This window comes from Corythoichthys intestinalis, chromosome 14 (genome assembly GCF_030265065.1).
Source record: "Corythoichthys intestinalis isolate RoL2023-P3 chromosome 14, ASM3026506v1, whole genome shotgun sequence".
Lineage (NCBI taxonomy): Eukaryota > Metazoa > Chordata > Actinopteri > Syngnathiformes > Syngnathidae > Corythoichthys > Corythoichthys intestinalis.
Window position 1 is genome coordinate 16050900 of NC_080408.1, and position 14018 is coordinate 16064917.

The 14018-nt window shown below is 40.8% G+C and overlaps 2 protein-coding genes across 5 annotated transcripts in view; one reads left to right on the forward strand and one right to left on the reverse strand.

Annotated features, from left to right (window-relative positions):
* Nucleotides 1–14018, forward strand: part of LOC130929535 (collagen alpha-1(XI) chain-like) — a 540279-nt gene that overhangs the window by 44423 nt on the left and 481838 nt on the right. The gene's annotated exons all lie outside the window — the stretch shown is intronic.
* LOC130929537 (netrin-G1-like) overlaps nt 1–14018 on the reverse strand; it is a 144872-nt gene that overhangs the window by 11087 nt on the left and 119767 nt on the right. For 3 of the 4 annotated variants that reach the window (XM_057856739.1, XM_057856740.1, XM_057856743.1), the window contains 2 exons: nt 10867–10893; nt 4991–5035 (listed from right to left, as the gene is read on the reverse strand). In XM_057856739.1, the coding sequence (XP_057712722.1) occupies nt 4991–5035; nt 10867–10893 (72 nt within the window). The remainder of the gene's footprint in view (nt 1–4990; nt 5036–10866; nt 10894–14018) is intronic. The other variant, XM_057856741.1, reaches the window with a different exon arrangement.

Here is a 14018-nt window from a genome sequence, read left to right on the forward strand (position 1 = left end):
AAAAAGATTGTGAGCAACACATCAATATCTTGAAATGGCCCCCTTTGGTACGTAGATAGCAAGTAAATAATAGGAGACAGTTCTCAGATACAGGATCTGCTAATTATATGCAGTTTGCCTCAATTACGTTAGATCGATATCTTTTGCCATGATGTCAGGGTAAGACGAAACCACGCGCTCTCGGCTGCGCCTCTCTTGTTATCATATTAACATAAAGGCTTCACCATTAATCACAGCTGCAGGGACTAGCGCTCATATTAATCGCAGCGCTTTCAGTCAGACCTGACGGCTGCGATTCAGACAATCAACGGTATTTCTGGTATACATTAAAGTTTATATATTTTTTAGCTTCTTCAGAATGCAAACTAGCTTGGAGCAACTTTGTTGATCCCAGTCATTAAGTGCACTCTGCTGACTATTTACCGATTTAATGAATTGTTCAGTTGAGATCCACAATTAAGACGGGTTTCCAGTCGTACGGCACACAAGAGATGGTAGTAAAAACAATTTTTACTGAAAATACTGTATATTTATGAAACAAACTTATAGGCCATACCTTCCTTTTTCCAGAGTAAATCATTTAGCGATGATGGATAAATCTCAAATTTCATTCAGTTTGATACATTTTCCCACTCGTGTTTTAAACTTAACACAGGCATAAAACCATACTCATACACTGCTGGTCAAAAGTATTGGCACCCCTGCAATTCTGTCAGATAATGCTCAATTTCTCCCAGAAAATGATTGCCATTACAAATGCTTTGGTAGTAATATCTTCATTTATTTTGCTTGCAATGAGAAAAACACAAAAGACAACGAAAAAAAAAAATTTAATCATGATCATTTTACACAAAACTCCAAAAATGGGCCGGACAAAAGTATTGGTACCCTCAGCCTAATACTTGCTGGTACATCTTTTAGAAAAAAATTAATGTGAACAACCGCTTCGGTATCATCAATGAGTTTCTTACAATGCTCTGCTGGAATTTTAGACCATTCTTCTTTGGCCAACTGCTCCAGGTCTCTGAGATTTGAAGGGTGTCTTCTCCAAACTGCCATTTTCAGATATCTCACAGGTGTTCTATGGGATTCAGGTCTAGACTCATTGCTGGCCACTTTAGAAATCTCCAGTGCTTTCTCTCAAACCATTTTCTAGTGCTTTTTGAAGTGTGTTTTGGGTCATTGTCCTGTGAGAACACCCATGACCTCTGAGGGAGACCCAGCTTTCTCACACTGCGGCCTACATTATGCAGCAAAATTTGTTGGTAGTTTTTAGACTTCATAATGCCATGCACATGGTCAAGCAGTCCAGTGCCAGAGAGAGCAAAGCAACCCCAAAACATCAGGGAACCTCTGCCATGTTTGACTGTGGGGACCGTGTTTTCTTTGAAGGCCTTGTTTTTTTTCCTGTAAACTCTATGTTGATGCCTTTTCCCAAAAAGCTCTACTTTTGTCTCATCTGACCAGATAATATTCTTCCAAAACATTTTTGGCTTTCTCAGGTAGGTTTTGTCAAACCCCAGCAAGGCTTTTTTATGTCTCTGGGTCAGAAGTGGGGTCCTCCTGGGTATCCTACCATAGAGTCCTTTTTCATTCAGACGCCGACAGATAGTACGGATTGACACTGTTGTACCCACGGACTGCAGGACTGCTTGAACTTGTTTGGATGTTAGTCCAGGTTCTTTATCCACCATTCGCACAATCATTCATTGAAATCCCTCGTCAATTTTTCTTTTCTGTCCACATCTAGGGAGGTTAGCCACAGTGCCATGGGCTTTACACCTGTTAATGACACTGCCCGCGGTAGACACAGGAACATTTAGATCTTTGGAGATGGACTTGTAGCCTAGAGATTGCCCATGCTTCCTCACAATTTTGCTTTTCAAGTCCTCAGACAGTTCTTTGGTCTTCTTTCTTTTCTCCATGCTCAATGTGGTACACACAAGGACACGGGACCGAAATAGAGTCAACTTTAACCCATTTTAACTGGCTGCAAGTGTGATTTTAGTTATTGCCACCATCTGTTATGTGCCACAGATAAGTAACAGGTGCAGTGAATTACACAAATTAGAGAAGCATCACATGATTTTTCAAAGGGTGTCAATACTTTTGTTCGGCCCATATTTGTAGTTTTGTGTAAAATTACATTCTCTTTTGTGTTTTTTCATTGCAAGCAAAATCAATGAAGATATTACTACCAAAAGCATTTGTAATTGCAATCATTTTCTGGGAGAAATTGAACATGATCTGACAGAATTGCAGGGATGCCAATACTTTTGGCCAGCAGTGTAGCTTGAAAACCCACGTTTGAAACTCTCAAGCGGTCTTAAAAGTTTTACTTTGAAATCATAATTTAAAACCCTAATTATAATTGAACCAAATTGCGCTTTTCTATTCAAAAGGTTATGAATAAATCTTAAAAATAAATAAATAAAACAATTCTGGCATGTAGGGGTTATATATTATGATTTGTGTAGTTGGCGATCTATTACGACGAAGGGGTCCTTGGGGAAAACAAAACAAAACAAACAAACAAACAAAAAAACCTCCTCTGTAGGATTTCCTGGGCTTAAAATGTTGATGAGCCCAGCTGAGCTTTGATATTAAATTGTTATACAGTATAGATCAACTTGTACGTATTCTTCCTAATCCACGAATTGGTGTGTCTGCCAACACGTGTGCCAGAGGATAAGGGTTAGCTTTACATCGAGCTTGTGCAGCGGAGATGTGATTTAGCGCATTAAGCACCAGATAGCCCAACCCGAGGATTAACTCTAGATATATCCAGCACTGTCTACATAATAACCTCTGGCCCAGGGGGGCTCGTCTCTCCTTTCGTCACCTTCCCACTCTTGTACACGACTGCCCCACTGAGAGCATGGTGGGTAATTAAATAGAAGGCGTGATCGCGGAGGTGAGGAGGCCACGGACAAACTCAATCGTGCGGCGCCTCGTTGGCAGCGGTGGGAGTTGCTGTGCTTCCATGCATGATGAAGGCAGCCAGGCAACACGGCATCAATGCAGACCCTAAACCATACCTTAAAACCCTCAACCTAATTTGAAACCCTAAGGCAGGTTTTTACCTGATTTCAAAATCTTTGCAAAGCCTCGAAACACTAACCAACATGAAACTTTAACCTGTACTTGACACCTTAAGTTAAAACCCTAAAAGTCTAGGCATGCTTTGAAATACCTAATTTGAAATGCTACCCATGTTTAAAAACCTAACTCTACCTTTGAATTGAAACCCTAACCCCTGTTTGTCAGTGCACATACAGTGGGGCAAATAAGTATTTAGTCAACGACTAATTGTGCAAGTTTTCCCACTTGAAAATATTAGAGAGCCTTGTAATTGTCAACATGGGTAAACCTCATCCATGAGAAACAGAATGTGGAAAAAAAAGTTTGATTTTTAAATAATTTATCTGCAAATCATGGTGGAAAATAAGTATTTGGTCAGTACCAAAAGGTCATCTAAATACTTTGTTATGTACCCTTTGTTGGCAATAACTGAGGCCAAATGTTTTCTGTAACTCTTCACAAGCTTTTCACATACTGTTGCTGGTATTTTGGCCCATTCCTCCATGCAGATCTCCTCTAGAGCAGTGATGTTTTGGGGCTGTCGTTGGGCAACATGGACTTTCAACTCCCTCTACAGATTTTCTATGGGGTTGAGAACTGGAGACTGGCTAGGCCTCTCCAGGACCTTGAAATGCTTCTTACGAAGCCACTCCTTTGTGTCCCTGGCTGTGTGTTTGGGATCATTGTCATGCTGAAAGACCCAGCCACGTCTCATCTTCAATAACCATGCTGATGGAAGGAGATTTTCACTCAAAATCTCTCGATACATGGCCCCATTCATTCTTTCCTTTACAAAGATCAGTCGTCCTGGTCCCTTTGCAGAAAAACAGCCCCAAAGCATGATGTTTCCACCCCCATGCTTCACATTGGGTACACATTCTCCCAGTCCTCTTCTGGATCATCCAAATGCTCTCTAGCGAACCGCAGACGGGCCTAGATGTGTACTGGATTCAGCAGGGGGACACGTCTGGCAGTGCAGGATTGGAGTCCCTGGCGGCGCATTGTGTTACTGATAGTAGCCTTTGTTACTGTGGTCCGAGCTCTCTGTAGGTCATTCTCTAGGTCCCCCCGTGTGGTTCTGGGACTTTTGCTCACCGTTCTTGTTATCATTGTGACGCCAAGGGGTGAGATCTTGCATGGAGCCCCAGATCGAGGGAGAATATCGGTGATCTTGTATGTCTTCCATTTTCTAATAATTGCTCCCAATGTTGATTTCTTTACACCAAGCGTTTTACCTATTGCAGATTCAGTCTTCCCAGCCTGGTGCAGGTCTACAATTTTGCCTCTGGTGTCCTTCGACAGCTCTTTTGTCTTGGCCATAGTGGAGTTTGCAGTGTGACTGACTGAGTTTGTGGACAGGTGTATTCTATACCGTTAATGAGTTAAAACAGGTGCCATTAATACAGGTAATGAGAGGAACCTCATTAGAAGAAGTCAGACCTCTTTGACAGCCAGAAATCTTGCTTGTTTGTAGGTGACCAAGTATTTATTTTCCACTCTAATTTGGAAATCTTTAAAAATCAAACAATGTGATTTTCTGTTGTTTTTTCCACATTTTGCCTCTCATGGTTGAGCTTTACCCATGTTGACAATTACTGGCCTCTCTAATCTTTTCAAGTAGGAGAACTTGAGCAATTGGTTGTTGACTAAATACTTATTTGCCCCACTGTATGTTAGAGCTCTGATTCTACTACTCAAGCTGAAACCTTGGCAAACTTCCCTTTCCAATTCGGTACCACTTAAACTGAACTACAAAACCAAGGCCTGGTAATTTTCCCAACCTTGGACATGAAAAAAAAAAAAAAAAGGGCGGGGGGGGGGCATGGCAGCTTTATGGGGAAGAGGGGCATTTTTTTTAAATGTATTTATTTGTCATGGTCATGCTGAGATCACACAGCGTCCAGCCTACCTTGGTTACGATTTGCGACGCCAAGAGATGACGCATTTGCTCGATCTGTGTAAAGACGGAAATGTTACACATTACTCTGGGTTGTAACATCCTAGAATCATGCCATCGGAAACACAGGAACAGCATGCAATTTCCCGTTGACGTGAATCAAGAACATTTCTGCTGCACGTTTGGAGGAATAGAATGACGTGATTCAGTGACATCTGCATGCGTCGTGGATGAAAGACAAAGTTGAAGACATTTACATTTGGTGGCTGCTCTGTCATCTGCTAAAAAGAGTCACCTTCAGGCATCAGCATGCAGGGTGGGGGATGCATGGTGGGAGCCACATCCTTAAGAAAATAGACTTTTCTTCTCTGGCTGCAGGCAAATATTAGTCTGTGCTCTAGTGTCGGAGGCAGAAATGATTCTTTGCGCTACCTGCTGATAGACCAGCCCAAACATGTGAGATGGTAGTATAGTGTTTTTTTTCCTCGATGGAAAAAAAAATACCCAAGAGACCTTACTAAAGCTTAATATTAATGTGGTTTTTGATGTATTTTATTGATATGTATGTACTGTAGATGGACCTCGAAATGTTAGAACTGTCATAAACAAAGAACCTACAGTATAGGCAGTCCCCGGGTTACGATGTACCTGACTTACGCGATTTCGACTTTATGACGCCGAAGTCTCGACCGTCATTCTGTCTCCAGTTTTATGTTTTTTTTTTTTTTTTCTTTTTTTTTTTTTAGTTGGGTAAACAGTAGCTATTTCTTGCCATGCCTCCTCCCCCAGCAGCGTCGCCGCCGTCCAGCAGTTCCTGACTGCGTCAGGTCCCTCCCGCTGTCATCTCCGGTTCTCATGTGTCCGCCCGAGAAGTCCCCTTTTGGGCTTGGTAGAGTCATTAAGCCTGCCCCAACCTCCGGTTCTCCTCTGACCGCCGACAAAGCGCCTTTTTCAGACTGGGCTCAAGAAGTCAACTGCTGTCATCTCCGGTTCTAATGTATCTGCCCGAGAAGCCGCCAGTTAGGCTTAGGAGAGTCATGATGCCCACCCCAACCCCTGGTTCTTCCCTAGCTGCCAACAATGCACCTTTTTCGGACTTCCCACTTCCTTGTTCTCATGCTGCCGATGCGGCTTCTCCCCTGGTGCCGACTCCTCTTGCGAGTCCTCATCCATTTTTCTGAGTTCGGAAGGCGACCTGAGCAGCCATGAAATCCCCCCTCTCTTGCCTCCCTACTCTTTCCACAGCCCGCTTTTCTCTCAGCAAAGCGACTCACTCGAGAGTAAAGCCCGAATGTTTTTTTAGAATAGTCATTCAATATAATGGCATTTAACACAAAATACCTCACAGCATCTTATTATTTACTTGATCTTATTAGTATGATGTATATTATATGTTTTTGGACAGCTATTTTGTATTTAGAGATACTTAAGGGGTTAATTCCGACTTACGGGGAATTCTGGTTACATCGCCAGCCTAGGAACGGAACTCGTTCGTAATCTGGAGACTACCTGTATATAATAGGAATACAGCTATCATAGACCGTGGAAACCGATTTTCTAAAAACTAACATTTTTTTTTTGTGCAGCAACCTTAAATAGTTACCAGAAAAAGCAATGAGTGCCACAATAAAACAGGAAATGGAAATATCAGTCACATAAGAGAGAAGCTGTAGCAAAGCAACACTAGTTTAAAGTGTGCCAATTGTTTTGCTTAGTTTGGTATCATGTCAATTCATTGTCAATTATTTAGGAAACTGTGCTAGTTAATATGTTTGATAATCCTCATGTAAAGATGGTTTGTTGATTTTGAATACTTGAACTACTGAATAGCCGTCGATGTAACTGTGAGATCATTGTGTACAGTGGGGCAAATAAGTATTTAGTCAACCACTAATTGTGCAAGTTCTCCCACGTGAAAATATTACAGAGGCCTGTAATTGTCAACATGGGTAAACCTCAACCATGAGAGACAGAATGTGGAAAAAAACCCAGAGAATCACATTGTTTGATTTTTAAAGAATTTATTTGCAAATCATGGTGGAAAATAAGTATTTGGTCAATACCAAAAGTTCATCTCAAAACTTTGTTATGTACCCTTTGTTGGCAATAACGGAGGCCAAACGTTTTCTGTAACTCTTCACAAGCTTTTCACACACTGTTGCTGGTATTTTGGCCCATTCCTCAAAGCAGATCTCCTCTAGAGCAGTGATGTTTTGGGGCTGTCGTTGGGCAACACAGACTTTCAACTCCCTCCGCAGATTTTCTATGGGGTTGAGACCTGGAGACTGGCTAGGCCACTCCAGGACATTGAAATGCTTCTTACGAAGCCACTCCTTTGTTGCCCTGGCTGTGTGTTTGGGATCATTGTCAGGCTGAAAGACCCAGCCACTTCTCATCTTCAATGCCCTTGCTGATGGGAGGAGATTTTCACTCAAAATCTCTCGATACATGGCCCCATTCATTCTTTCCTGTACACAGATCAGTCATCCTGGTCCCTTTGCAGAAAAACAGCCCCGAAGCATGATGTTTCCACCCCCATGCTTCACAGTGGGTATGGTGTAATTCAGTATTCTTTCTCTTCCAAACACGAGAACCTGTGTTTTTACCAAAAAGTTCTATTTTGGTTTCATCTGACCATAACACATTTCTCCCAGTCCTCTTCTGGATCATCCAAATGCTCTCTAGCGAACCGCAGACGGGCCTGGACATGTACTTTCTTGAGCAGGGGGACACATCTGGCAATGCAGGATTTGAGTCCCTGGCGGCGCATTGTCTTACTGATAGTAGCCTTTTTTACTGTGGTCCCAGCTCTCTGTAGGTCATTCACTAGGTCCCCCTGTGTGGTTCTGGCATTTTTGCTCCACGTTCTTGTTATCATTTTGACACCACGGGGTGAGGAGGGAGTTGAAAGTCCGTGTTGCCCAATTACAGCCCCAAAACATCACTGCTCTAGAGGAGATCTGCATGGAGGAATGGGCTAAAATACCAGCAACAGTGTGTGAAAAGCTTGTGAAGAGTTACATATATGTTTGGCCTCTGTTTTTGCCAACAAAGGGTAAATAACAAAGTATTGGGATGAACTTTTGGTATAGACCAAATACTTATTTTCCACCATGATTTTCAAATAAATTCTTTAAAAATCAAACAATGTGATTGACAGTTTTTTTTTCACATTCTGTCTCTCATGGTTGAGGTTTACCCATGTTGACAATTACAGGCCTCTCTAATATTTTCAAGTGGGAGAACTTGCACAAGTAGTGGTTGACTAAATACTTATTTGCCCCACTGTACATACTGAAATTAACCAACCAAACAGAATCCTAGTCTTCCATTTAAAGACAAGACCTAGCATAAATGACCTTCATGTGATTGATGATTGCTCAAAGAATCTAAATATGCCAATCACGAATTTCTTAGAACTATGATAACAGAGAAAATAACTACACTTGCGAGCACAGCCATTGTGTGGAAAAACGTGACATCAGTCACGCAACGCATGCACTGCACATCAATGCAGATAAAAGCAGGTAAAAAGTACTTCCTCGGGGGGGGGTAGGCGGGACGATCTGAGACAATTGGATTTGACTGGCTATAATAGTACAGTGGTACTTCTACTTAGGACATTAATCAGTTCTGGAAGTAGTCTCCTCACCCCAAAATTTTGTAAATAGAGATGCATTTTACATGTATGCCCTAATCCGTTCCAAGCACTACACTACTATATGCCACTTTATAGTTGGGATGAAACGGGAATAAAACGATAGCCAAACACATCTTAATCATTCCATATACCTAACCTAATCATTAATACCTGCGATGAAGTAGATAACAGAACAAAATGCAAAGAAAAAAAACTCTTACCTTTCGAGTGAGGCAGTGTCCTCTTTAACGAGATCCATAGTGCCTATCGCCTATCTCACTCTTCGTGACACAAAAAAAGCGAAGAGACCTATGCTCTAATGTGCTTCTAATGTAATGAAACGTATGTGGGGCTTTAAAAAAAAAAAAACTCTTCCCGAGGCAATAACACAAGAAGCCTGGTGCTCATTTGGCTCAGACGTCAACCAGCAATATAAACTATAATACCGTCGCGTCCGTGAACGTAATCATACTGCGACACCCAAATTGAAACGTCATCAACAATAGATCAATAGGAGAGAGGAATTCCATTAATAAGCATGATGGGAAATATTATGACCTATAGGGCAGCAGGATATAATGGCATGACATTTAAAAGCAGAAAGCAAGAAGTACATACGTATCTTTCACAGTAGCTATTAGGAGTGGGAACCTCTTGGTACCTCACGATACGATACGATTTGCGATACAAAGCTCACGATAACGATGATCTGATGATATGGTGATACAACAATTATCGATACATTGGTCGGAAAATCATTCCAGGATATTCTACAAACAACTTAATAAACAGAAAAAAAAACAAGATTCTGCTGTGAATTGGGTTGATTTTATCACTAGTAGACGCCCAATCCATTTGTAGTGGGAGGGTGGCAGCGAATGAACGAATTCATTCGCTGCCACCCTCCCACTACAAATGGATTGGACGTCTATGGGCGGTAGTGGCAGCCAATGCCATTTAAGGTCATTTACCTGTTAATTTTCAGTTACTTCCTGTTGATTTTTGGGTATTTTATGGGTCACTTCCTGTTTATTTTGCGTTACAGAACAGGAAGTGACCTGGGAATCACCCAAATGAATAGGCAGTGACTCAAACTCAACAGGAAATGACCTGTAAATGCCCTAAAATGAACAACAAGTGACCGGTAAATGCCCTGAAAATAAGACAGAATGACTGTGAATGCTCTGATTTCGAAAGAACGAACGTTCCCAGTCTAAATGGATTGGGCGTCGAGCACCGTCAATGTAGCCTTAGAGTTAACTAAGACACTATTATGGTGGAAGATTTTGGTAACGACTTGTTGGTTTATTTTTGTTTTTTTTCGACATTGACACATTTTTTAAACGATATCTCGATTCTTGACTAGAGCATATCGATAACCTTTTGGGATACAAAGTATCATGATATATCACCATATCGATATTTTGTCACACCCCTAGTAGCTATTGTGTAGTATTTTTGCCTCTCGTAACCTGAAATTTCTTTTTTAACAAGAGGCGATATTTTACCGTTTAAACGTAACCAGAAAATAACGTTTGCAGAGAGGTTCGTAAGTAGAGGTACCACTGTACTGGCATTTAAAAATGTCTGACAACCTCTGTTTAGCCTACTTCAGAGAAATATTGGCTATTTTTTCTCTACGATTACACCGCTGGGAAAAATGAAAAGTGTCTTTGTCTTTCAACTTTATTAAACAAGACTATCTGCTAGGATGCATTTGATCAAGCTCTTGTCTTGCACTTTAAGTACTTTTGTCTCTTGTGGCCTCCAATAGACGATTATGTTGGGGTTCTGGGAGTTGTGTTATTGGCATAAGTTCACTATTCAAGGTCTTTGTCCTTTTGCTCCATGAATAGTGAGTTTCACTGAACAGTAAATTAGGGTTTTGTTATTGGTATAGCAGAAGTCTTTAATTATTATTCTTTTTTTGGAAAAATTGTTGTAGATCAAACTAGTGTCCTGGAGCAGTGTTTAAAAATGTTGCACTATATTACAAAATGCTAATTAAAAAAAAAAAACAGCTTACTGAGTTCAGGAGCTCTAACTGTCCTCTTGTAATCCTCTCATCAAGCAGATTATTAAAATGTAATTCTACATAAGTGGCTTGACAGGATGAACTTTTGCACCATGGAAAAAAATAAGATAACAAGAAAGAAGCACCATCTTGCATGCCAACATTAGCACTGACATAAATGATGGAGAGGGACGATCGTAATCATGCTGAATATTAAGGAAATTGTTAACTCACGCGCAGGTCCGTGACTGCTGGGTATACCTGAGGAAAGAACACAACAATAACATTTCAGCATAACACATGACGAATAAATTTACTGAAAAATGTTTGAGGTAGTATTAATAAATTGAAGAGGTGCCAAACTAATCCACCGTTTGGCTGGTAGGGCTATAGTGCTTGAGGTTTTAGAATTCCAACGGTTTAGTTTGGGTCAGTTTGTCATAGTATACTTATTTGATATTATACATTAAAAAGGGACTCAAAAAGGCACACTGTAGAGAACTTAACTGAAACATGAGGTGGAAATATGGCATAAGGTAGGGTGACCAAACGTCCTCTTTTGTCCAGACAAGTCCTACTTTTACATAGTATCCTCGTTGTCCGGGCGGGTTTTATAAATTCATAAAAATGTCCGGTTTTTATGATTTTTCACGGGACCAATTTGAAGAGAATCCCTCCGGCCGCTGGGTGGCAGCGCCTGCCTGCGGTGACTTGGCTCCTAGTAGTAAGGAGGGAAGGAGTCGTTCTACTTGTTTTTGTTGGCAGTTTACCCCTATCATGAGGCATTACCGCCATCTACTGGGTTGGCGATTTGGCCACAACGCCTGCCCAGTTAATTTTTTTACGATAAATACGTAGATAGTGGCAACTATTGACTTCTGTCGGAGCTTTGATTGTAAAATCCCGTTTGGTGTCGCATTGTTGCGCTGCCAATGATTGTAAACTTTTGTAGCAAAGTTTGACTTTTGCCTCAGCTAGCTATCAGTAAGCTAAACCACGCCAGGCATTATGGGAAACGTAGTTTTGAACTGCTACGTTTGGAAACATGCTGGTTGAATAGTTTGTCAGTTTATTTCGGTTATTGTTTGTGTGCAATCTAGACCATTGAATGAGAATATCATTTGAATGGGAATAAGAATTTGTCAAGGACAATTGTCGTGATAGTAATTTATAAAAATGTTTAGTTGACCATAGCCTACTGTGTGTATGTTTATTCACTGGACTACATTTCCATGGGTCTGCATTATATATATTTTTTGTCATTATTTTTTTCCAAACTGCATTTTTCCATCCAGAGTTAGGGGGCACACTTTAAATATGTTAAAGTGATATATGCATCTTTGAGTGAGCTTCGAGTAAAATTCAAGTATCTGGAGGCCGGCTGAGTGTCCTCTTTTTTGGAAATCAAAATATGGTCACCTTAGCATACGGCCATAAGTCATCCAAGAATCGCCTTTAAAGGGAACTTTGGACTAAAAGACTTGTAGGCTCCATTAAACCACAATTGTTCTCTTTTACTAAAATATGTTATTAGAAACACAAAAAATATTGCCATTGATTTGAAAATCTATAATATTTAATACATGTTTTGACCTACGGAGTGCGGCATGTTTTGCGCGCGCAATGGACGCTTGGGGTGATGACGTAGTTTGTCAGAGTCACTAGACAAACACTACCGGGGTTACAGGAGTTCCTTCTACGCGGCGAGATGTCCAACATACGCGCACATCGGTTAAAAGCGGCGAATACCGTATTTTTCGGAGTACAAGTCGCACCTGAGAATAAGTCGCACCAGCAATAAAATGCCCAACGAAGAGAAAAAAAAAACATATAAGTCGCACCGGAGTATAAGTCGCATTTTGTGGGACATTTACTTGATAAAATCCAACACATAGAACAGATCTGTCATCTTGGCAATTCAATATAAAAATACAATAGAGAACAACATGCTGAATAAGTGTACAGTGCATGAACAACAAAATGCGAATATTACTGTGCTCACCAGGACGCTACGGCTCAGTCCTGGCTATACAGCGAGCTAAACTCCCAAATGACGATGCTTGACGTCCATATAATTTGCAAAATCAATTTCGTCCTCGATACCAAACAGGATCGCATCAACGTAAATAAATGATAATTAGGTGCTGTTACAGCAATGACACAAACGGTTAGCATGCATTCGCTAGCATTAGCACATCGTTCAAACAACCACACAACTGGCTTTAAGTGTCCGATCGTGGGGGGAAAACACACAACAACAACAACAGAAAAGATGATACACACAGGCCTCTGTAGAGATATTTTACAAGCATAAACAATGAACGTAGGTTCGCACCCGTGTTTCTCTCTCGCTAACTCGCCCACTCTCTCAAGCTGCGTAGCTATCAGTCTTCTTCTGGCGTGTGAGTGGTCTTCTTCACGTAAACGAGTGCGAGTGCGCCCTCACGTGGGCGTGAAAGCGCCACAAACCAAAAGCATGCATTTCAATATAAAAAAGTCAATAATACAATTGAACAGACATTGCCAAAGGCAGAATGCAAACGTGGCCATAGCTATTAAGTTATTCAGATAACTATAGCATAAAGAATATGCTAACAAGTTTACCAAACCATCAATGTCACTCCAAAACACCAAAATAACATGTGAAATAATATCATAATGTGTTAATAATTTAACACATAAGTCGCTCCTGAATATAAGTCGCACCCCCAGCCAAACTATGAAAAAAAACTGCAACTTATAGTCCGAAAAATACGGTACTTTATATTTGTGTTTTTATTGAGTCTTTCATTACCTTTTCATTGCCTCAAAATACTTTTTGCATGTGTTTCCCTCGCATACTTTTAAACATGGTGTTTCATGTGGGTAGCTTTAAAGCAGATTGTTGATCTGTTGACCACAATAGTCACGTAGCGTATTTAAACCACCCTTATTTGATATTGATATTATTTGATGTTACTACGCTTACGGCATCTTTAGTATGTTCTGTCTGTATGCATCTAAACAAAACAAGCTGAACGCGCATGGTAGTACTTTGGGTGTCAAATTCGCCTTTTGTAGATGCTTTGCCTGTGTAGCACATTTTGGCAGAACAGCGTTTTATTTATTTATTTATTTATTTTTTTATTGCTAGTCTCGTCTCATCCTGTCTTTCCTGTTCATTTTGCTTTTGCTGCTCGTTTGTGAAATAGCAACAGTGCTGTCCTGCTCATCAATGTTCCTCTCGGGTTCAAATTGAAAGGGTTGAACAGATGACACGTTTATGTCGCTAGAGTCATACTCTGGAAGCCCGGCAGCGTAACCATGTGACGTGACCGCCTTGCGACGTCAACAATTGCGACCTACTAGTGAGACTAATTTTACAAATTTCATAAAAACGAAAACAT